The sequence below is a fragment of the Populus trichocarpa genome, chromosome 6, assembly GCF_000002775.5.
Source record: "Populus trichocarpa isolate Nisqually-1 chromosome 6, P.trichocarpa_v4.1, whole genome shotgun sequence".
Classification (NCBI taxonomy): Eukaryota; Viridiplantae; Streptophyta; class Magnoliopsida; order Malpighiales; family Salicaceae; genus Populus; species Populus trichocarpa.
This window is the reverse complement of record NC_037290.2, coordinates 26,681,899-26,704,400: the sequence shown is the minus strand read 5'-3', so window position 1 is coordinate 26,704,400 and position 22,502 is coordinate 26,681,899. Positions and strand designations below refer to the sequence as shown.

The 22,502-nt window shown below is 35.6% G+C and overlaps 4 protein-coding genes across 12 annotated transcripts; 3 read left to right on the top strand and 1 right to left on the bottom strand.

Annotated features, from left to right (window-relative positions):
- Window positions 1–2,199: 2,199 nt before the first annotated feature.
- On the top strand, window positions 2,200–8,222 carry LOC18100762 (uncharacterized). 4 transcript variants are annotated; one of them, XM_052454015.1, is made up of 13 exons: window positions 2,200–2,366; window positions 2,555–2,643; window positions 2,995–3,156; window positions 3,543–3,764; window positions 4,014–4,091; window positions 4,791–4,892; window positions 4,983–5,302; window positions 5,416–5,526; window positions 5,629–6,113; window positions 6,238–6,406; window positions 7,200–7,442; window positions 7,535–7,669; window positions 7,828–8,222. In XM_052454015.1, exons 2-13 carry the CDS (start codon window positions 2,565–2,567, stop codon window positions 7,957–7,959), a joined length of 2,238 nt encoding a protein of 745 aa, XP_052309975.1. In that variant the 5' UTR covers window positions 2,200–2,366; window positions 2,555–2,564; the 3' UTR covers window positions 7,960–8,222. The 4 variants fall into 4 exon arrangements, with proteins under 4 accessions (XP_052309975.1, XP_052309974.1, XP_006382170.1 ...); XM_052454014.1 differs by having other exon boundaries at window positions 2,201–2,366; window positions 2,558–2,643; XM_006382108.3 differs by lacking the exon at window positions 3,543–3,764 and having other exon boundaries at window positions 2,204–2,366; window positions 2,558–2,643.
- A 1,160-nt stretch (window positions 8,223–9,382) lies between these two features.
- On the top strand, window positions 9,383–12,525 carry LOC18100761 (uncharacterized). Of its 5 annotated transcripts, none has more exons than XM_024603607.1 (5): window positions 9,383–9,591; window positions 10,518–11,198; window positions 11,364–11,439; window positions 12,012–12,048; window positions 12,247–12,525. In XM_024603607.1, the coding sequence occupies exons 2-4, from the start codon at window positions 10,541–10,543 to the stop codon at window positions 12,046–12,048; spliced, it is 771 nt and encodes a 256-aa protein (XP_024459375.1). In that variant the 5' UTR covers window positions 9,383–9,591; window positions 10,518–10,540; the 3' UTR covers window positions 12,247–12,525. The 5 variants fall into 5 exon arrangements, with proteins under 5 accessions (XP_024459375.1, XP_024459373.1, XP_024459374.1 ...); XM_024603606.2 differs by having other exon boundaries at window positions 9,385–9,591; window positions 12,012–12,086; XM_024603605.1 differs by having other exon boundaries at window positions 9,384–9,591; window positions 10,518–11,439.
- Window positions 12,526–13,417: 892 nt separating this feature from the next.
- On the bottom strand, window positions 13,418–16,099 carry LOC18100760 (cytoplasmic 60S subunit biogenesis factor REI1 homolog 1). Its single transcript, XM_006382106.3, has 5 exons — window positions 15,821–16,099; window positions 14,613–15,188; window positions 14,343–14,512; window positions 13,930–14,148; window positions 13,418–13,760 (listed from the first exon to the last, which is right to left on the bottom strand). The coding sequence occupies exons 1-5, from the start codon at window positions 15,923–15,925 to the stop codon at window positions 13,604–13,606; spliced, it is 1,227 nt and encodes a 408-aa protein (XP_006382168.1). The 5' UTR covers window positions 15,926–16,099; the 3' UTR covers window positions 13,418–13,603.
- Window positions 16,100–16,821: 722 nt separating this feature from the next.
- Window positions 16,822–22,367, top strand: LOC18100759 (protein KAKU4). 2 transcript variants are annotated; one of them, XM_024604387.2, is made up of 13 exons: window positions 16,822–17,253; window positions 17,351–17,406; window positions 17,569–17,684; window positions 18,360–18,475; window positions 18,567–18,694; window positions 19,125–19,307; window positions 20,016–20,280; window positions 20,436–20,515; window positions 20,778–20,814; window positions 20,911–20,986; window positions 21,078–21,163; window positions 21,560–21,668; window positions 21,753–22,367. In XM_024604387.2, exons 1-13 carry the CDS (start codon window positions 16,950–16,952, stop codon window positions 22,102–22,104), a joined length of 1,908 nt encoding a protein of 635 aa, XP_024460155.1. In that variant the 5' UTR covers window positions 16,822–16,949; the 3' UTR covers window positions 22,105–22,367. The 2 variants fall into 2 exon arrangements, with proteins under 2 accessions (XP_024460155.1, XP_006382167.2); XM_006382105.3 differs by having other exon boundaries at window positions 21,078–21,181.
- The last annotated feature ends 135 nt before the right edge of the window (window positions 22,368–22,502 follow it).

Here is a 22,502-nt window from a genome sequence, read left to right as displayed (position 1 = left end):
TTTATATTTTTAGATCGTTTTGATGTATTGATATCAAAATTAATTTTTTAAAAATAAAAAAAATATATTATTTTAATATATTTTTAAGCGAAAAACATTTTGAACCGCCATCGCTACCACAATTATAAACATGTCCTAATCAACTTGTAAGTTACAAAAACAATGTTTATTATTTTTTTAATATTTTTTATTGTTAAACCATATTATTAAAAACATGATCAAATTAATTAAATTTTATCAAATTAATATTTTATTTTATTTTGCTTGAAACTTAGTTCAATCCAAATAATAAATTTTCTATATTATCTCGTTACACTATACCGGGTTTAATAACTTCACAAAAACCTTTGGTTATATGATATTTCATTGAAGATTTAACCATTATCACTCTCTCTATCTCCTGATTTTCTCTCTCTTGAATAATCTCTAATTTCAATTCTCAGGTACCTAATAAGAAGAAGAGACAACCATTATAACCGCAGAAGTATCTTTTGTCCTCTATGTATCAAAAAGCGAGGCAATTATCTTATTACTCTATCATGATAATTGTTCTGTCAATAAAGTTAATGATGCATGGTTTGCTGACGAGTCTGGATCAGTTCTTGAAAAAGTAGGGTTGGTACTAAGAGAAACAAGTAGTAATCGATGATGATATTGTAAAATTATTGCTTGCGGGTTTTGTGCTGGATTTTACCTCGGCTTCTTGTGGACATATCCTTACTGTAACGCATGCTGGTCTAGTTACACTAGCAAATCAATTAAAGTGATGGTTTTGGGTGTTTGATGTTGAGGTGGTCTCCTGACCCATCTTGTAACGCCGCTGTTGGCGAAGACATGATCGAATCGTTGGTGTCTGTAGAGGGTTTGAAGAGGAATTCTGGCTACATTGTCAGGTCTTATATTAAAGAATAGGAAGACAAAGTGGTGTATTGGTCGAGACTGTAAGTATGCTATTGAGTTTTCCGGTGGAAATGGAAGCAGCTTTGATGTTAAGGTTCAGAAAAGGTGTTGTTTGATATTTTATTCTTACCTCTTTGGCTACTTGTATGGTCTTGTATTCTACTCAATGGAAAATAACTGGTAAAGAAAATCCTAATATAATCTAAGATAGTTGTAATAAATTATAACTCAGAATTCAAGTCAGAACTCCAAACTCCTCAACTCACAGACCTGTTTCTGCCAGGTTGAGTTGCTGACTTTATGGCCGAACTCCTCAACTCACAGATCTATTTCTGCCAGTTTGAGTTGCTGAATTTAAGGCTGTATCTGCCGCGTATAAGCCCTTTTTTTTTTTTTTTTTTGTATAGACTTTCCGTCTCCCTTTCCTTGTAGGATTGTTACTCTTTCTTCCAGTCCAGTTGCCGCAAGAAATCTCTCCTTGGTTGCCGACTTACAGGTGCTGCAAATCCTCCCCTGCAAGGATTCTGCACCGACCCTGCTGCCAGCAGCTTCTGCCCTGTTTCCACGGCTGTTTCCTAGCTCCCTCCTCAGCTTTCTAGCTCTCTATTGTAGGCAGGCAAGTACTACAATGGAGTTATGTATTTGGACACTACCTGCCTGGCAAAACGCCTATCAAGAAACAGTTTTTGGATTACTTGCAAGGGGCTGCTGAGATTAACTGGAAAACTTCATCATTATGTTGAGAAAGAGCTGAAACAGAAACATTTCCCAGCACTCTCAGTCAATTCCAAACAGACTTACATGAACTGACAACTATGAATCGAATTACAGAATTTCAGAGTTAAATAGATTTTTTTCTTATCTTCAACTTGCACAACAGTTAAAATTAAATTTTTTCCTTAAGTAATCTTAAGAACATACCATCCATATCAATATGATACATTTAAGAAAATTTAAAAGTTACTCCACATTATTTTTTATCAAATATTATTAAACAAAAATATCTATTTTTTAAAAAATTTATTCTCTTCTTTCATTTTTATTTAAAATAGTTTTTTTTTTATCTTTTAAAAGTTTTGGTTTTTCTCTCTTTTCTCAATTTTATTTTTTTTCTTACTTTTTTATCATTCTTATAATAGTAAGTTATTTAATCCATAGACCAAAATTTTAAAAAGTAAGTTATTTTATTTTTAGGGATAATATTGATTTTTTTTGGAAAATTAAAATGGTAATATATATATATAAGAATAGAAGTAAAACATTGATGAATCTATTGAAACAAAACTGAAATCCACTCTAAAATAAAATTTCTTTCATAACCAGTACTATATATATGTATGTTATGATGGGGTGAGAGAGAAACAAAAACAGAGAGAGAGAGAGAGAGGGGAGGAGACGAGAAAAGAAAAGAAAAGAAGCATCTTCTAGGCTCTGCTTGCTTGCTTTGCCACTGCGATTTCACACAGGTCACAGTCCATTAACCCTAAAAAATCTCCAGTTCTCCAACTAATCCTCCCAATCCCACTCTCCTCTGTTTGGTTTCCGAGAAAATCCCAGAAAACCAAACAAAAAATTCAGTGATTTCTTCACTTTTTCAGATCAAAATCAAAACTTGCTTGGAATGCTGAGTTAATTTTTTTTTATTTGTGTTTAGCAGGATTAATATGCCTCGTAAAGGGAATTACGGATTTGATTATGATGATTACGACGATTATGACTATGACTATGATGTAGAAGATCAAGGTTAGTATAGATACGTTATATTAATTATTTTTTGGGTAGCATTACTAATAGGAAAGGTATGTTGAAAATCACTGAGAAAAAGATTGGATTTTTAAGAGATTTGATTTGTGGTTTTCTCGAATTACAATTTCAATTATCCAAATAACCTTTCTAATGAATTAATTAGGATTTTCTGTTTTTTTTTTTTTTTCATAATGAGTGTAAGAATAGAAAAGAGCTTTTGAATTTGTGCATAGAAATATAGGATTATGTACATATAAGTTTATGTTTATTGAAGGGGACATGATGTTGATGTTCTTCAAGTTGTTGATATTGTAATTGCTGGTTGTTTGGAATTTATTTGTGTAACAGTTGAAGCACCTGAGCCTAAGAAAAAAACGAGTAGTGATAAGGTTCGGGTATGGAGTTGCCCGATTTGCACTTATGATAATGATGAGAGTATGTCTGCATGTGATATTTGCGGTGTTATTCGAAGTTCTGTCCCTGGAAAACTCAAGGATGACAAGGGAACAGGTATGCAAGTGTCCTTTGTTAATTATAGGAGTACTATGATTGGTTCCGTCCATTATTCTTCTTTGTAATAAGGAATAAGGGAAAAGTATTTTTCATAACATTCTAATTCTTTTCATATTGTGCTTTGCTTCTTGAATAACTTAGACACGAACATGTAAGGAAATTTTGTGTTTGGTTTTTTTAACTGCTTTCTGCTTTGTCTTACATTATCCTTTTCTTCCTGGATAACATTAGACACTAACATAGTAGGCATGCTTTTGGTAGTGCACAAAGTCAGATATCATTTTTGGTTTGATATCACAATGCAGTCAGCTTGCATCTCTGTTGTTATTTAGGTTTCCTTTCAAGCTGGTTCTCCGTTTATAGAATAGATCTCTTTCATGCAGTTGGCATTATATGCAAAGATTCTGGAGTATCCATTATGGCCAAGTCTCTTTTTGCATCATTGCCACATCAGACACCACAAAAGGCTGTAGTAGCTCAGCGGCGGAATGATGATTTTGTGACAGAGGAGGGCAATAACTTCCAAAAGCTTGGGAATTTCCAAGGAAAATTTGATGAATTCCATAAGGCTTTTAGTCCCCATAACCGCTCCCATTTTGATATAGGTCCGAACATGTTTTATAACAGGATGAATTGATGAAATCAGTAGATATTAAAGACCCATTTTCTTTAACTTAAGAATCCTTTTGGATGAAGCTGTTATATATATATATATATATATATATATATATATATATATATATATCCAGCTGATGGCTGTTTTTTGAGGCCATTTTGCCATTTTGCTTCTCAAAACTATCATTAGATCTGTGGCTTCTGTGTGTGTACTGATGTTGCGTATATTACTTATACAGCTCCTTTCAAGTTTGATTTCCCATCTCCAGATGACATGGTTTCTAAGGGGCTACGATCCTCCAAAATTGGATCTAAAGGTATCCTTTTATTTTCAATTTTGATAGGTCACTTTGTGTCCGGTGCCAAAAACTTTATTTCCTTGATTTCTAAAAAGATTAAATCCTGTTAGGAATGAAAAAAAAGAGTACCATCTTGCTTGTATAGCTGCCATTGCCTGGTGCAATTATGAGTATCTACAATTTCTCCCTTCCAGGAATCTAGTTTGGTGGACTACATCTGGGTACTGGCATTTTATTCATTCAAAGCATCCTACCCCTTTCGGCTGAGTACCACAGGGAAATAACTTGCATAACATTATAGCTCAACTGTTTATTTTGAGTTGCTCTTATCAGGACTGTATGGTCTGCCATAAACACATAATCAAGAGAAGGTTGAGTCTGAATAAAAAATTATGTGTCCTAACTTGCAAATTTAAGGCCTTGAATTTCTTATGTGATAGAACAATTTCCTATTGAAACATGTGAAGATAGAATATGCCACCTGCCTTGCAATTTCCTACAGTATATAACTTGGCATTCACTTAGTTGGTTTGCATGTATAAACATAATATATATTTCTTACATGTGTGTGCGTGTAATATATGCATACTCATCATATTCCTTGTTGTTTTCCAAAACAACAATATAGTTAAAATAGCTTATTTTCAAGAGCTTTCCAGTTCCTTTGTGAATATAATATTGCTTCATCTTTGTTCCTGTGCTGCCTTTTTATTGCAGCCAACCTTATTAACTCCAGATCTCAAAATGCATCTGCTGGCATTTCTGAGACTGTTAAAAGTTCAGATAAATCATCTGCCTCAATCCCAAAAGGCAAACAAGGTAACATGGATGACAGCAATCATTTAATGAATGGAGCTCCGCGACCAAGTTGCAAAAGTTCTGATAGTTCTTCTGCTTCTATTTCAAAAGGCAGGCCTGGTGTTGATGAGGGCAATCATAACAAGAATGGCGTAGTTGACACTCAATCAAGGGATGAAATTTCAGATAGCACATCTTCATTGATGCCGAAGGCCAAAGATAAAAGTGTTGGTTATAGCAGTTCTTCAATAAATGGGGGCAAGTCTCTTGGTCTTACAAGTAATTTGAATGACATGTCTTTGTCTGATAAATCTGGAAACTCAAATAAGGCTAGTGCCAAGAGGCCTAAGTCATCTGCACAATATCAACCTGATAAATGGATGCTCCCAGACAAATCAGAAAATGCTTTGACACAACTGAATCTTGCTATTGTAAGTCGGAACTTTGGTTTAGTCATACACTCCAGGAATTTGTTGCTAATATCTTCAATAAGGATATGTTACCAGTTGCATTAATGATAAACTTCATCTATAAATGATTATAGGTTGGCCATGTTGATTCTGGCAAATCAACACTCTCAGGTAGACTGCTACATCTTTCGGGACGGATAACCCAAAAAGAAATGCACAAATATGAAAAGGAGGCCAAGTTACAGGTGATGTTAATAAGGTTTTGCTTCTTCGCATGGATGTGCTGTTCAAATAAAAAAACAATCACAATAATACTTGATTTTGGTTCTTTTTGGTAATTCAAACAGGGCAAGGGGTCATTCGCTTATGCTTGGGCATTGGATGAGAGTCCTGAAGAAAGGGAAAGGGGAATAACTATGACAGTCGCTGTTGCTTATTTTGATTCCAAAAAATATCATGTTGTTGTGCTTGATTCCCCAGGCCATAAAGACTTTGTCCCAAACATGATATCTGGCGCAACACAAGCCGATGCTGCCATCCTTGTTATAGATGCCTCCATTGGGGGTTTTGAAGCTGGAATGGACAGCAAAGGGCAAACTAGGGAACATGCACGTCTTATTAGAAGTTTTGGGGTTGACCAAATCATTGTCGCAGTTAACAAAATGGACTCAGTAGAGTACTCCAAAGACCGATTTGATTTGATTGGAACACAACTTGGAACATTTCTTCGTTCTTGTGGATTCAAGGATTCCTTGGTGTCATGGATTCCGTTGAGTGCAGTGGAAAATCAAAATTTAGTTGCAGCTCCTTCTGATGTTCGTTTATCATCCTGGTGAGTTTGCTTTCAATTTATTTACAAGAAATATTTTCTGTAATGGGAGCTATAAAAAAGTCTCACTAGCATCTTAAAATTATTTCTGGGGTGTTGAAAATTTATCTAGGTAACTGAATTGCAGGTACCATGGATCTTATCTGTTGGATGCAATTGATTCTCTTCAGCCACTGAAGAGAGATTTCTCAAAACCTCTTCTCATGCCCATATGTGATGTAGTTAAATCATCTTCACAAGGGCAGGTGTCAGCCTGCGGTAAACTGGAGGCTGGTGCTCTTCGGAGTGGATTGAAGGTATGCATTAAGGTTGCTACTTCTTGTTATAACACTGACTTTAGACTTTCTGAAAAACAAGTGATTTGGTTCATCATTGAGAAATCAATTGGATGGGTGGCTTGCATTTTTCCTAATAGAAACCCATCATACCAGTGCTTCTTAGTATGGGCAGTTGGATTCCTTGCATTAAGCTTAGGCTTCAATAATTAGTTTCAATATATGTACCAATAAATGTGCACATATAGATCCCAAAACTTGTGGTGGTCTTCACTTGAATGTTTCTGACCTCTTTCTTTCTGTCTCCCTGGAAGGATGTGATTAAGGTTGAAGAAATTTACAGAAATGCAACCAATTTTCTCCTTGAGAGTTGAGAGTTCATGCTTCAACTATGTGAGAATTGTTCCTTAGTGTGTGTTTTTAAATGTTGACTTTTGCATAACATGGGAAAATTTGTTGAGACATTCGTGAGTTGATCATAGGCTGTCCCTGGATCATTAATGACCCAGAATTTAACCATCTTCACATTTACTGTTCTTACCCTTTGTTTTTTATTGGTGCTGTAACTGGCCACTGATTTGTTGTCTCGACATTTGCTCCTGGACAAGATTAGTTCCCTAGCCTGAAAATATAATGTTGGGTTACTGAATGTCCATTATAAAGTGCAGATACTACTTATGCTTAAAATTTATACCGGTGGTTGAATTTTTGGTGTTAATAATACCTATCCTGCTGGGGTTATATTTATCTTTTGTTTTGGCCATTGTTTATCCGTGCTGATACTATAACCACATATTTAATTGGTGGAATGCAGGTTTTAGTTATGCCATCAGGAGATGTGGGGACAGTACGCACCCTAGAACGGGACTCTCAGATTTGTGCAGTCGCAAGAGCAGGAGATAATGTGACTGTCAGTCTCCAAGGCATTGATGGAAGTAATGTGATGGCTGGGGGTGTTCTATGTCATCCTGACTTTCCTGTTGCAGTTGCAAAACATTTTGAGCTGAAAGTGCTCGTCTTAGATTTTTTGACAATCCCAATTGTCATTGGCTCTCAAGTAAGCTCGTCACTACGAAGATGTGTGTTTTTTTAATTTTGTTCCAGAGCATCTCTCTTTTACAGTGATGATCTGATCATTCACATGTGCAGTTGGAATTCCACATACACCATGCAAAGGAGGCTGCAAGAGTTGTTAAAATAATATCAGTGCTTGATCCAAAGACCGGCAAGGTGTCAAAGAAGGCACCTCGCTGTCTTACCTCAAAGCAGAGTGCCATAATCGAGGTGGATTGAATTAAAAAGAATGATAGTTTCTTCCATCAATTTTTACACAGAAATAGCAGTGAATTGAAAAAAAAAAACATGAACGATAAATCCTCTGTCGACATTGATGCAGAAACATCCGTGAATTGATCTCATGTTTGTCTTTTCACTAATTTCAGGTGGCTTTGGATGGACCAGTTTGTGCGGAAGAGTTCACGAATTGCAGGGCTCTTGGAAGGGCCTTTTTGAGAACATTAGGGAAAACCGTTGCCGTCGGAATTGTAACAAGGATAATTGAGGATCAGGAATAGCTAGCAACCATGAGAGGAAGAAACCTCAGTGTTTGAGATGTGAACAGGTCTCATTGCTAGAATTCGCCACATCTGGCGACAGGCTCTCGAGCAACCTCCCAAAACACATGTAACAACTACACTGGGGGGCTTAATCTTTGAGTTTTGATGGATCATTTTGTCTTGTGGGTTGCATCAATATTTATACATCTGTAAAAAGGGCAGCCTCCTATGTTGTAATGTAAAATTATTTGATTCTTTTCAATGCATCTCTCATTAACATAGGTCAAATTTAACCACCTCTAGTTTTTGTTCATCCCAATACTATTTCTTTTGTTGTTTTGCGTTGACCACTATCCTCAATTAATTTATCTTGTCAAATGTGCTATGAAGTGGGCGCTGCTAGTTTCGCCATTGAAGGCCATTAGGGACCGTGCAAGCAAATATGAGATTGAGATTCCCTCATGCTAGGGATTAAATAAAGGACCCGTGCCGTGCATGCTTGGCATGTGTTTGATCAGTAGGTGAAGTCAGTTCATTCAAGTCCATTTCTAAAATATTTTGAAATGAAATTCAGATCGAGTCAGGTTCTGTTTATTGAATAATTGAGTTAGATTAATAATAATTAAGGGATTGAGTTAGATTATTAATAATTAAAGGGTTGACATCCAATTGTAGCTTTTTGATGGTTTTTAAAATAAAAATAAAAATAAAAATAAATATATTTTTTTCCAGATTTTTACCGAAAATGATGCTAAATTATTCATTAGTTTTTTTTATATATTCAATTTGAGTTTATCTATGGTTTATATTTTAAAAATAACTCGTACTAATTTCTTTCTCAAAATAACATTTTCATTTAAACAATAATTATCTTTTTATATTCAGATCAGTCTAATAAGTCGACTTAAAATATAATTAATTTAAGATTTTATTCATGTCAAGTTTCAATAAAAATCAAATGCAAATGAATCTAGTAAATTAATTTAAAATATAATTAATTCAAGATTTTATTCATATCAAGTTTTAATAAAAATCAAGTGAGAATTAACTATCATTTAGATAGTTTTTTCAAAATACAGTTTAACTTTTTTTATTAAAAAAATTAAATAATATTATTTTAATTTTTATAAAATTTTAAAATGATATAATTTTAGATTAATTAGGGTTAATCTTACTTAATTCATAACTCAAATTAGACTGAATTTAATAATTGTGATTCATTTTAAAATATTAAATAGCAATAATGTGTAATTAAGGAGCATGGGATATCAAAGATTTTGTTTCCAGGACTTTATTTTTTTTTTTAAAAAAAAGATCATGCATTATTTATTACATGAAAGTTATGGTCAATGCATGGAAAAGGGTAATAACGTCACCGAGTTATCTTGATTCTTGACCTTTTATGCAATATCTTGTTAGTGAAAATAACCAAAAAAATTGAAGTAAAAAAATGGCAACTACAAAAAAATAAAAATAAAGACTTTACCTTTCAGTCACACAGACAGATACAAGTGAAGAGAGAAGAGAAGAGAAGAGAAGAGGAGGAGAGGGCCTACCTACTCCTACTCCCGAAACTGACTTCTCCAATCTCTTTGGTCTTTTCCCCATCTGGGTTTTTCATTTCAGTCCCAAAGTAGCTGTCTATTTAAGGTTAGAACACTTCAAATTTTTCTGTTTTTATTTTGATCACGTATATTGGTTTTAAGTTGTACTTGATCAGCTGGTTTTTATATATAGTTTTTTTTATTGGAAAGAAAATCCTTGATTTTGGGTTGTTTTTTTGTTTTACTACGATGATTTTGATGAATGTTAGTTTAATATATATTTTTTAATTATTTGCTGTTGATCCTTGATTTCGAATTGGTTAATTTGTTTCTCTGTTTGTTAATTTTGAGAAAAATATGTGCGAATCTGATAGGCTTATTGGGTTTTTAATGTTATTGAATAGTACGGATTTGTTGATTGATTGATCAATTTTGATGACCATTTGATGTGGATGCTAATGCATGCTCTCGCTACTAAGCATGGCTAGTTTGATCAAAGGGAATTATCCAGGAAGTCTTGATTTTGAAACATTTAATTTAAGTCTCAGGGTGAGTGTGAATTCGTTAATTTTTTATGGACGTTGTTATGATGATAATACAGTGGTTCTTGAGTTTAAGTTTCGCATCTGAAGGTTATACTAAAAAAAGGAATTAAGTTGATTTGGTTCAATTCAAAGTTATAAAATATTTAGAAATTATTAGGTTCAAGTGGGGATTTCTTACTGAAAGTGGAAAGGTAAGTGGTGAAGATGACAAGTTACTGATTTGCTACTTTGATACAATGATAATGTTGACAAAGCAACTTGGTACTGGCATGTTTTCCTTGGCGTGTCTCCACACAACTCCTGTCAACTGTTTTTTCTTTTCTTTTTTGTTCTATGTGAAGCTTTCTGCATTTCATGTTATACAAGATTGTGGTTTTTCATATCTGTGTTTTGCATAGGAGCTTAGCTAACCATATTCAGTAGTTGCTACATTCCTCTTTTCAGTTAGTTTGCTGTCTGTTTCTGAGTTTTCTTAATGTCCTTGTAGATTGTCATTTGGAGGGGTTGATCATGGCCTTTGAGCCTTATTTTCTAAGAGGTCACCCTGCCAATACTATCAACATAGAAGATATTCAATTGAATACCAACTGGGAAGATGTGATTTGTCCTATATGCCTGGATTTTCCTCACAATTGTGTACTCCTCCAGTGCTCATCTTATGATAAAGGGTGCCAGCCTTTTGTGTGTGATACAGACCATTTGCATTCAAATTGTTTGGGTCGTTTTAAAAGTGCAAGTGGTTTGTCATCCCCTTCAACATCTGATCCAACTCCTGCAACAAATACTCAGCCAGCAGTAGCAGATAGCAATTCCAAACTAGTTTGTCCGTTGTGTAGAGGTGAAGTCATAGGGTGGGTTGTTGTTGATAAGGCTCGTTTACATTTGGATGAGAAGAAGCGTTGTTGCGCAGAAGAACAATGTACATTCATGGGAACATATTTTGAACTACATGAACATGCTCAAATAGAACACCCGCATGCTCGCCCTTCAAAAATTGACCCTGCTCGGCAGCTTGATTGGGAAAATTTTCAGCAGTCATCTGAGATAATAGATGTTTTGAGCACCATACATTCAGAAGTGCCACGTGGAATTGTTCTAGGAGACTATGTGATTGAGTATGGAGATGATGATACTGGAGATGAGTTTGAGGACTTCCCTGGAGATGAAGGTAACTGGTGGACTTCTTGTATCTTGTATCAGGTATTTGATAACTTCAGAAATTCAAGAAATAGAAGAAGGGCAAGAATAGCTGATACAAGGAGAGGAAGTCGCCACTCAAGTTATGATACTTCAAATTCTGATGAAGGCTCTGTAACATCTGTAGACTTTGCAGAATACAGATTAGACGAGACTGATGATGAGTTTCCAAGTTCAAGCGTCTCCTCCAGGGGTAGTTCTGGTCATCGCAGGTCAATAAAGCTACCTTCTTTCTTACATCTTTTTTTTTTTTTTTTTTTTTTAATGTTCGATTCAACTCTGGAGTTCAAGTTTTCTCATTATGATTATTTGCATTATTTTTTTTGGTGGACATTGGGCAGAGAATCGTTGCACATTTGCTACCATACAGGGACTGATATACAAATCTGTAGGCAACAACTAAGTGGAAATTCTGGTTACCTTTGATTTTGCAGGATGTGCATTCAAATGAACATCTGACAGTCACCAAGTAAAATAAATTGAGAGCACAATAAATGCACTTTTCAACCATTTCTGATACATTAATCAACCTTATTTAATATAATAGGACTGGTTTCTGCTGTCCTTGGTAGTTTTCTTGCTGGGTGCAAAACTTCACCATGTGCACTAGAAGCATTTTAACAAGGTCATAATGGGTTTGAGGTGTATCTGTGGTACAAGCCATGCATGTAAAGCTAGTTTATTTCAATTGACCACTTCATTTGTCAGAATAAAATTCTAGCAATTGCTCACTCTTTAACACTTTCTTCCTATAATTTTATACTTACTGTTCTATATCTCACAGTTCTCGAAGACGCCGCTCTCGCTTCTATGACACTTAGGTACGTACTTGCTCGTGGATCCTTAGCTTGGAAATCAGGTAGGTTCATTTTTCTGTAGAAAGGCCCATCCTTGCCAATTTAACAGTGCACAGTTATATTCATAGCGGTGTATCCTCCATCTCATTGAAATTCAATTGTGCACTCCTATTCGCTTACCTAAGATAATATACTCACTAAACCCTTGTATTGTGTTAGCAGCGGCTGTAATTAAAGTGAAGCAAAGGATCGAAAGCAAAATGTTAGGGATTCCGCAGATAGTGTTGGTCTTCAAACATTAAAAGTTAAATCCAGACCTCATCTTGTTGTATATGCAAACTAGACTTGCTCGTTAGACATGAATTTTTGTTGCCATCTCCAGGTAGTCATATGGTGACTAAATTTGTTCTTTGGATTTTTTTTCTTTTTAATTTGAGATTGACTGTTAATTTCCTTAATAGAACTTTGATTATCTTAACTGTATATATTCTTTTTCTGCTACTGCGTCCTTGTTACAAACTCATGGATTAGCTCACCTTCTCCTGTCCAGCAGAGATATGAAGCATATTTTCTGGCATGTTATCTTGGCTTGGCAGTGGTCCTTTGAGTAATGACTTTGTTATTTTCTGTTATAAAATTGTAAAAGAACCAATTCAATTAAAAATTAAAAAACTTAAACTGAGATCCCGAGAATGGTTTTTTATTGCTTTTTTTAACACCTGAAACTTTTATAGATTTATCATTAATTTATGTTTGATTTTATTAATTTAATTAGATAAAGAATAAGATTAAACTAGAATAATTTACATTACTCTTTAACAATAATTGCATGTGCAATTAAAGTACCACTCAAGAAAAAAAAAAATAGCATCTTCAACCCCTACAATCATTCTGTTTGTGATTCCTGAAAAAGACCGCACAGAAACCTTCAGTATATTCTGTGGTAAAAGATGCTGTCTAGACTCCAGTGGCAGCATTTGCCGACGTCAATATTTCCAAAATCTGCTCACGTCAGTTGGCAAATTTTCATTTTAAGGCAGACGCCGAAAAATACATGAGGTGACATGTCCACTCTAAGAACAATTTAGCTAGAACTCGTCACATGGAAAAGGGGGTAGGTTTTGTATCTAAGCTGATATCCTCCAGGTGATGGTTCAATAACCTTGGATTGTAAGCCCTAAACGATGCCAATTCCACCCTCGCACTGGACATTTGGAAACCTTGACCTGAAGAACAGGACTGTGCTGTTGCACCTCGAACCTACTTCTAAGTTCAGTAATTCAGCAGTTGTCAAGTGACCATGGAAGGCACCCTTTGTCTATCTTCCACTCCCAAAACAATTATTAACCAGAGATAACTGGTAGGCTCTGTATCTTGGCCAGAAAAAAAGAAATTGAAGAAGTACTGCAATTATGAAATATTAATTTCCCAATCCGGCCAAACGGGAAAGAAGCAAACAAACGAGACTGTGAACTTAAGTACTATATCAATGTAGCGAACACTTAAACTAGTAGTTGGAAATTCGAAAGCAGCTCACAACAGTAGCTAGAATTACAAGAAGATGACGACATGCCCTGAGCTAATATGGGACGTTCTTGGGCAGGTTCCAAATAACGTTATTCTTCATGTTAATTTTGGTCCGCATGGCCTCTGCTGATCGACTCACTTGCTTCATCACTTTCATCCTCACCATTTGCTCTCTTGACTGGACAGTTGTCAGCCCCATGCTCCGGTATCTGAAAATTAGAACAAAGTTAAGACGCCATACCACTGCTTCTGTCAATTTATTTGATTCCTAATATTACTTGGGTACAGGTGAAGAGAGAGCGATTTCATTTAATTTCAAACTGTTTCCTCTTCAATATCACGATCTTATTTTCTGAAAAACAGAGATTGAAAGCATACCTGGACGCAAGTGCAGCAGCAATGGCTATATGATTTGCATGCGATGGTCGTGGCTTCTGGCGATAATAGCGCAAGTATTCTCGGGAACCTAGTGTTTTGGATGATACTTTTTTACCAGATTTTGTGGTTATAATTAGCTCTGAACCACCACTACCAAGTTCAGCAGTGTTGGCCATGTCACCTGATGCAACAAGTTGTCTACCATCCTCAGCCACATAGCTGCAACCAGGAAACAAAATGGATACACAATATGGAAATAAAATTACAGATGGAAGATTAAAAGAAATGACTAAAAGCCAAGTATTGAACAAGATAACTCTGCTTCTGATTATAGCATCATTACCAGAAAGTATGATAAAAGAAATGGGTTTTATATGAAATTAACTGCAGTCAATACTGAGCATTTTACAAACCTGCTGCTATAATCATAGAAGTCTTCTAACTCAGCTTCCTCATCCTCATCACCATCACCGTAATGTACTTTGCAGTGACTTTTTGCTTCCATATGCTTCCTAACTGCTTCCAAGCTGTTGAAAGGTTGACGCTTGTCATTGCAGTACAAACACATGAAATCCCTCTTCACCTGGAGAGGAGAAAATAGCATAAAAGTAAATATGACTTCTAGAATAAAATAAAATAAGAATATGCTGCGCAAATAAAGAACATGGCATGTAATACAGTACCTTGAGGCCAAGATAAGTAAGAAGACCCTGTGGATCCTTCAAATACTCAACATCAGGAATAAAGAACCCATGCTGCTTATGCATGTGAACCATGCAGCTTTCTATGTTATCATGCTCTTGATCACACACGAAGCAACATGATGGATCCAACAACACATCATCTTCATCATCCTCAACAATATCATCAAGGGAGGCCATCTCATTTACATTCAAACCAGTCAAAGACTTTGTGGCCTCAGCAACCAACTCTTCATCCGAATCAACTTCTTCCCACTCATCCTCACTCTCTTCACTTTCTTTAACATCTGCCTCCCTTTGCACAACACGCTTATTCACCTCCCGTCGAGGAAGCGGTTTAATCACAGTATTCTCCTCTTCCTGGTTTGTTCCTTGAGAAGCTCGCAGTATATGGCTCCTTGATTTAAGGTGCTGATCATGAGCTTTGGAACTTCGATATCCCTTGTTACATAGAACACAGCTATAAAGCATAGGGGTTTCATTCTTCTCTTTCTCTTTAGCAATTGCAGACTGTCTAGCCACAAACAGGGCTTCAGTCACTCCCGGAACACCAGCAACCTAGATTTTAACAGAACCCCAGAGAAAGGTAAAAATTTGAGAAATTTTCATGATTTTTTTCAAGGAAAACTATATCATTAGTCTTCTTATTGATATCACCAATCGCAGAGAAACCCTAAGCAAAGTCTGTTATTTTAATCTCTGACTAGACGATAATGTTGATTCTTCCACTAAAGCAATTCATGAATTACACACTTCATTTCGATGCTATATTACTAAAAACAGTGGCTGTCATGAAATGGTATTTACAAACACAATGGCTTTTGCTATACTTCCAAGTTATTTCTTATAATCAACACTTAGCTTAATCTCCATCAAACCACAAAAGCACACCAGTACGTTAGCTTAACATCATTACAGCTATCAACAAATAAAACAAAATCAAATCATTCACTCAACAACAATCAATTAAAATTCTAAAGACTGAAAAAAAAACGAGAACAGAACAATTATTATCACTCAAAACCTCAAAAATTTCCACCATTATAAGCATCTCTTTCAAAAAAACAACAAAAACCCAGTGATGCAATAAACTCAAACTAAACTCTAAAGCAACAAAACCCCGTATAAAAAACATTAACAAAAACACAAATAAGCAAAGAAAACACTAAAAGAATAAGAAAAAAACCCACCTTTCGTTTAAGATTGTAACGGTGCCATTCAGACTTGTAGTGGAGTTTTTGTTCAGCATCATCATCGAATTCCTTATTACAAGCGTTACAAGTTAATCCTGGCATTTTATTCTCTCTTTTTTCGGCTTTCTCTGTTCGATTTCTCGTTTTTTATAAGAGAAAGAGAGGCGAAAATATACGACCGCTGGTTGTCGGCGAGAAGGTGAGATTCTTTTCCAAGACACGAGTCGTTTGTTGCACAAACCCCTACGATTGATCGATCAGCTTTAGCTGAAACCTTAGAGAGTTGTTGATTTTCATATAAGTTAGTGGCCCAACCTGTTTATTGCCCATGGGCTTTTGGCCTAACTTTATGATGGAAAAACAGTACGTTTTGTTTGGTATAGCAATTATTTTTTATTAAAATAATATTTTAATTTTATTATTTAAATTTTATTTTAATATCTACATATCAAAATAATATAAAAATATAAAAATATTAATTTAACATAAAAAATAAAAAATTTAATTTTTAAACACAAAAATATAAATCTCAACGTTGATAAAATTATATCAATAAAAAAATAATAATTAAAAAAATATTTTATATTTTTTTATATTTTTATAAAATTAAGATATCCTAGTTAATTCATCCTCTTTTCTTCCAATCTCATCTCAAATTAAATTTACTATCAAATCAATTCTTATAATTATAAAAATACTCAATAATCTCAAAAAATCATATAAATTTATATGAATGATTGTGATATCATAAGCCAGACTCATTTAATAAATTCGTTTAATATTTGATATATAAGAAATAACTTATTTTATTTTATAAAAGAAACACAATTTGTTTCATCTTCTAAGTTCTAATTAATTAGTTTCACGGTATTCATGTTTTTATTTAAAAATAATAATTAAACTATAAGGTCCAATCTTTTGACTTGGTGTAAGCCGGGTCTTAAACCAGATAATTCGAGTGGGGTTTAATAATTATAATTTTAACCCATCAAACTCTTACATTTGTAAAGCACCCCACCACCAACAACATTCCTCCTCTCTCTTTAACGAGATCCATCCACCCCCGGATAACCGCTCCCTCTCTCTCTCTACCTGAAAATTTTCCAATTTCAAAAACTGAGTCACGATGTCCGCCATTTCCCGGCCTCCGAATCGACTCACTGAGTTCAAATCAGGTGGAAAAATCGTTCGACCCAGGCGAACCACTACCCGTCCCACTCCATACGACCGACCTACTCCTCGCCTTTCCCCTATTTCCACTCCTCAAAACCCTAATTGGCTTTCTCGTTTCATTTTATCTCCTTCTCGTATACTTGCTACCGGTGCCGGAAAAGTCTTCTCCACCGTCTTCGGCTCTGAATCCTCCGCTTCCTCCTCCTCCTCCTCCGATGTCGACGAAGAAGAAGAAGGCGATTCCGGTTCTACTTCCGGTATTGCAAATTTGATTTGGTTATTAGTGTTTAATCAAATTAGTTTAGAAATGGTAATTTTCAAATTATGAAATTTCTGGCTCGTGGCATTCTGTAGAGGGTGAAATGGAAGACGTCAATGACGGCAATGGTTCTTCTCAAAGTGATGAAAAGGTAGTTTTTTGTGTCCCTTTTAACTTGAATGAGGGATATACATTGCAGATGTATCATTTGATTTTTGAGTGTTTTGTGATTTAAATTAAGCTTATTTTCATTGGCATTTAAGAGCGTGAGATTTGTGGTGATTGATTTTTTTTTTGTGCGTGTGGAAATTAGGAGAATCAGACAACTGAAATTGTTAATTACTCGAAGAAAGATCTCCCTGCTGTGGAGTGGAAGACTGCGACATTACGTGTAATTGCACAGCTTCTAATGCAGGAAACGTTCTCGAGGTAATTGGGAATCACTTACATTGTTTCTTTAGAAACATCTCGCATGCACATTTACATTGTTTTTTCTTGAGTCCATGTCATTAGGACCCGGAACTAGGATTTTAGATATGAGGGTTCCAGTGTAAAACATACTAGGGTGCATTTGAAAATAAAATAAATGAATGATAGCTATAGAACAATAGGTAATTTCTTTTGGGAGGGGGGGGGGGGGGGGGCGGTGTATGTTTTCTGTGAAATAAGCCTTAAATTCAAGGGTAGATTAAAAAAAATTAAATGTTTTCATGACTCGAATAAAATTTGTCAAACTCTCGGGGGTGCCATTGTCTGCTCAGCTATGCTGTAGTTCCGCCATTGCTTGTCATCAATGCATTGGAACCATCTGTTCTGGACTTTTATATATGACTGCTTTTGTTGCATTTGTGTTAATTCACCTTGATTCTTGAACTATCGACTCCAAGCATTTAACTTAATTATTGAGATATAAGGTTCAAGTAATAGTTCAAATTCAAAACAATACATTGGTAATAACTATCATGGTTTATTTAATTTGTGAAGTTGCTGAAAATTTTAAATTCTTTTGCCTACCGCTAACGTTGCTGGAGATTATTCTTTCTTTATATATTCAACCTAGGTTTGATTACAAATTCTGAATTATTTTCTATTCACAATGACCAGGGAAGAATGCGACAGACTAACACATATTATTAAATCGAGAGTTGTAGATTCTCCCATCACTGGAAGCACAAAAGATGGGAGGCCGAGTAAGACTCTGGACAAGACAGTTGGCAATGGTATTGTTATTTTGGATTTTTCACATTCAAAGTACTTAGAAATTCATATGCCTAGTGGTATATCTTGCTGATTGGTTGAGCCCTGTTTCAGATGTTGATACACCTGATATCTGCAATACAGCTGTTACAGAGGCCAAAAAATGGTTTGAGGGAAAGAAATTGGGGTCCAATTCAAAGTCAGTGGAGTATGGAACCTGCATTTTGAACACTGCTCCACATGTTAGTAATCCTTTTATTTTTATTTAATCCTAGTATAAGGAATTTATGAAAACTACAATATTTGCTTCTTTAGATTATAGTGACGTGGCTTTGTATTTAATCATATTTTACAATGGGTCATGATGATTTTAGATTATTCCATGCAATGGCAGTTCCCTTGTCCTTGCAATTCGTTTTCTGTGAATGTGTCCATTATTGCTCATTGAAATGTATAGGCTCTCATAATAATTTGACTTGCTATCCTCCTTTAACCAATTATTGTCATTGTCCATGCATTGATTTTTTTTATTAATCTTCTTTTTGTAGATTCTGTTTTCACTAGACCAAGGAACTAAATTGTGCAAGTACCTTAACACACTTGTTTTATTCAGCAACTGCTGTGAGCTAATTGGTGCACACCACCTTTTTGCTATTGATTTTTATTGAACAGGCTACTGAAGGAGAAATGGGTTCACCAGTGGATTTGGCCAAATCTTACATGCGAGAGCGTCCACCTTGGGCTTCTCCTTCCACAAACCACATCCAATTGCAATCACCGCCATCAATGGGAAAAGAGCTTTTTGTGGAAGCAACACCATTTTCAGTCAGTGGCAAGTCATTGTCCCAATCAAAGGTGCCGTTTGGAAGTCTCTTTTACTCTTCTCCATTTATTTGTATAGTTATAGACCCTTTTATTGCTTTTAGTGATAGTAAAAAATGATCTTGTGAACTTCAAAGGGTGTTTTGTTACCACTTTGACTTAGAAATGCAATTTAGTGATCCTGTCTAGGTTTTATTAGACAGTCATATTTTTTTCAGGATGATAAAGCACACATCCATGAGTAGTTAAGTCAGGATCAGAAAAGGAATGAGAGTTTCTTGAGAGTCTTGTGCTTATTTTTCTGGCTATAAAGTGAAATTGACCTTGACAAATACTAGTTCTGTTTGAATTTGAACAGATTGATTAATTTTTTTGAATTCATTGGAAAGAAATTGAGCAAGGAACTCATAAGATGCATTATTAGAATTTAATTTTTGTATGTAGAAGCAAGGACAGAATAAGGGGAAAAAATGAAGGCCATTACTCAGTTTTGACCCTATTGTGGTCACAATGGGGTACTGGAGGGGAGAATTTTGTGGTAGTCCTACTCTTGTGCACCTTTGATAGAAGTGGCATCTCTCGTAACTCTTCAACTCTCTTACCTTTAAATCATGTGATGGCCTCTGAGGGCACTGGGAAGAAACATGAAAATGATGTGCTTTATGCAATGTTTGCTTATTTTCTCAAGGTTATTGCTCTGCACAGCTTAATTCATTGTGATATGATGAAACTTGAATGCAGTTGAACAGGGATTTCCTGGTCACTGGTTCATGGAATATCCAAGAGGAACTACGTAAAGTGAGATCCAGGGCAACTGAAGAGATGCTGAGGACTCGACCGTCTTCCAAAATGGATTGGTCTGCATTAGCTTCAGCTTATAAAGGAGGCCCTAGTGTATTGGGGGCTGGAGAATTTAGTGGTGCTAAAAATAAACTTTCCAACTTCACACAATTAATAGATGTACCTTTGAAGTGGGGAAGTGCAGCAAATAATTCTGGCTTAACAGGTGTGTTTTTTTACCTGCCTGAGGGAAATTATGTGAATTGTAGCTGTGGTCACCAGTGCTATAACATGTGGATTATTTATGAAATAAAACCTACTTGGTTAAAGTCTTTTTATCCAAGAGGGGGGGAAATGAAATCTCATTTTCTGCATTTTCAGATACTCAGATGGCACAAGTTAGGTTGCAGAAAGATGATTTTTCACCTAATGCAGCTACTTCTGTTCCCGAAAAAAGTCAGGTAACTTGGTTGTGGGATTGGGAATTCAGTAAAAAGTTTTTCTTGCTCATTTGGTATATCTATTAATATTACCGTGATTAGCTCATAGGAATCACAAAAATTGTTTTTACCATTCCTTTAGCTAAAGCAATTCGGTTATGGAATCCTTGCTTCTTCTTATTCTTCTTTCCTTCCTTTTTAGTTTTATTAGAAAATAAATTGAAACTTCTATTATTATAACTAAACTAATCATGTCTGATGATTTACTAATATGTTCATGAAGGGTCTGGGATTAACACCGACCACTGAGGGAATGGCAGGTGCTTTTTCCATAACCACTCAAGAGTTTTTTTTTTCTCTCTCTTTTATTCTCTGGTGATTACTCTTTCCTGACAAATGGAAACCAATTAATTTAGGATTGCGGGATGGCTCTGAAGGGATATCAAGCCATGAACAACAGCAGCTTCCAGAAGAAGTGATAGTAAAACAAAGGTTAGCTTCCCCTTTCCCTGATTTTCTAAAATCCTATGGGCTATGAAGAGGTCTATTTCTTATGATTTCCACATCTCTCTATATGTCATAGTGCTGATGCTGTCATTGCCAATGCCCCCAGAGACATTGAGGAGACTAGCCACCCTTTGAGCTCTAGAATGGAAAGAACTGTACAAGGCAAGAGTTTTAAATCTGGTAACATCGTAGTAGAAACATTTTATGGACAATGTGCAGTTTATTACTAGACCATGTATGGAGGATTTTAGTTTATTTGTTCCTCGGTTGCCAGGCTAAAAGCTGCTTCTATTTAGATTTCTGACAGAGTGGTTAGGATATTAATATGAGAGATGTGCATCGATTTCATGGTGTCTAAATCCAAGAATTAGAATTTGGGAGTATACTTGGAGCTGAATAAATACGGAAACATGGTTTTACAGAATGCCCTGTTCTAAAGTTCTTTCCGTTAAACTATGGCCCTAACATTCTATTGTGTTATTTGTTTCTTGGGTGGACTGATGTTTGTCAATAAGTAGTACCTTTTCTCAAGCTGATCCTCTCTAGATGCAATCCCAGATTCAATGTTACTTGAAGTAAATTTTTCAGCGTCCAAGGAAGTTGCTGGAGAAGTTGCTGGAAGAGACGATTCAGTTACTGTCAACGGCTTCCCTTCTTCAGCATCCAGGTGAAAATCGTGGCTGCGGTTGTATTTTTTTTACTGCTAATTGCTTACTGTAATTTTTGTTAACACCATTTTCTTCTCTCTAAGTTTGCCCGAGGCACAGGAAAGAGAACAAAAGTCTATGCCGTGTGGTGAAGAGCACAATCCAGTTGGTCCAGATCATGACAAGATGACAAGAACTGCTCCTGCCGAGGAAACCTGCAAGCTACTGAGTGAGGCTTCCATGGAAGTGCCAAACGTAAATGAAAATGATAGTGTTGCTACTGACTCCCAAGACAGCTCTAGCATGCACCAAGAAGGATCGCTGCAGGCTCAGGCTCTGGCTCAACCAAATCCAAAACGCGGCTTGGGATCCAGGACAACTGGTGTCAGTGAGAAGCAGCAAGGAAGAATCGTGAGCAGCAGATACAACAAGAGAGGCAGGGGACGGGGTAAATAATCCTAAATCATGTCCTTGTACTCTAGTGTAAAATTAACTGTAAACTAGACTAGAAAGGGAGGATAGTGCCACGACAGGGCTATATTAAAGTTTAGCGAGATTCATATAGCTCTCCTAGTTTAACATTAACTAAGCTGGTTTTTCCCCTTCAATCGGGTGTTTAGTAGCTGTCAAATTTAGGTATTGATGTCAGTCCAGAGTGAGGAATTGTCTCTGCTTTGCACAAGATTTGCAAGCTGTAGTGAAATTAATTTGTTTTGTCATCTTTTTTTGGTATAATCTTTGGTTTCTGTTGAATTTATTGAACAGGCAGCCATTTTCCCTCTAATGAAATTTAGTTCTTTCTTTTTAAAAAAAAAAAATGATTCTTTTCTGGACATTGAAGCTTATATACAGAT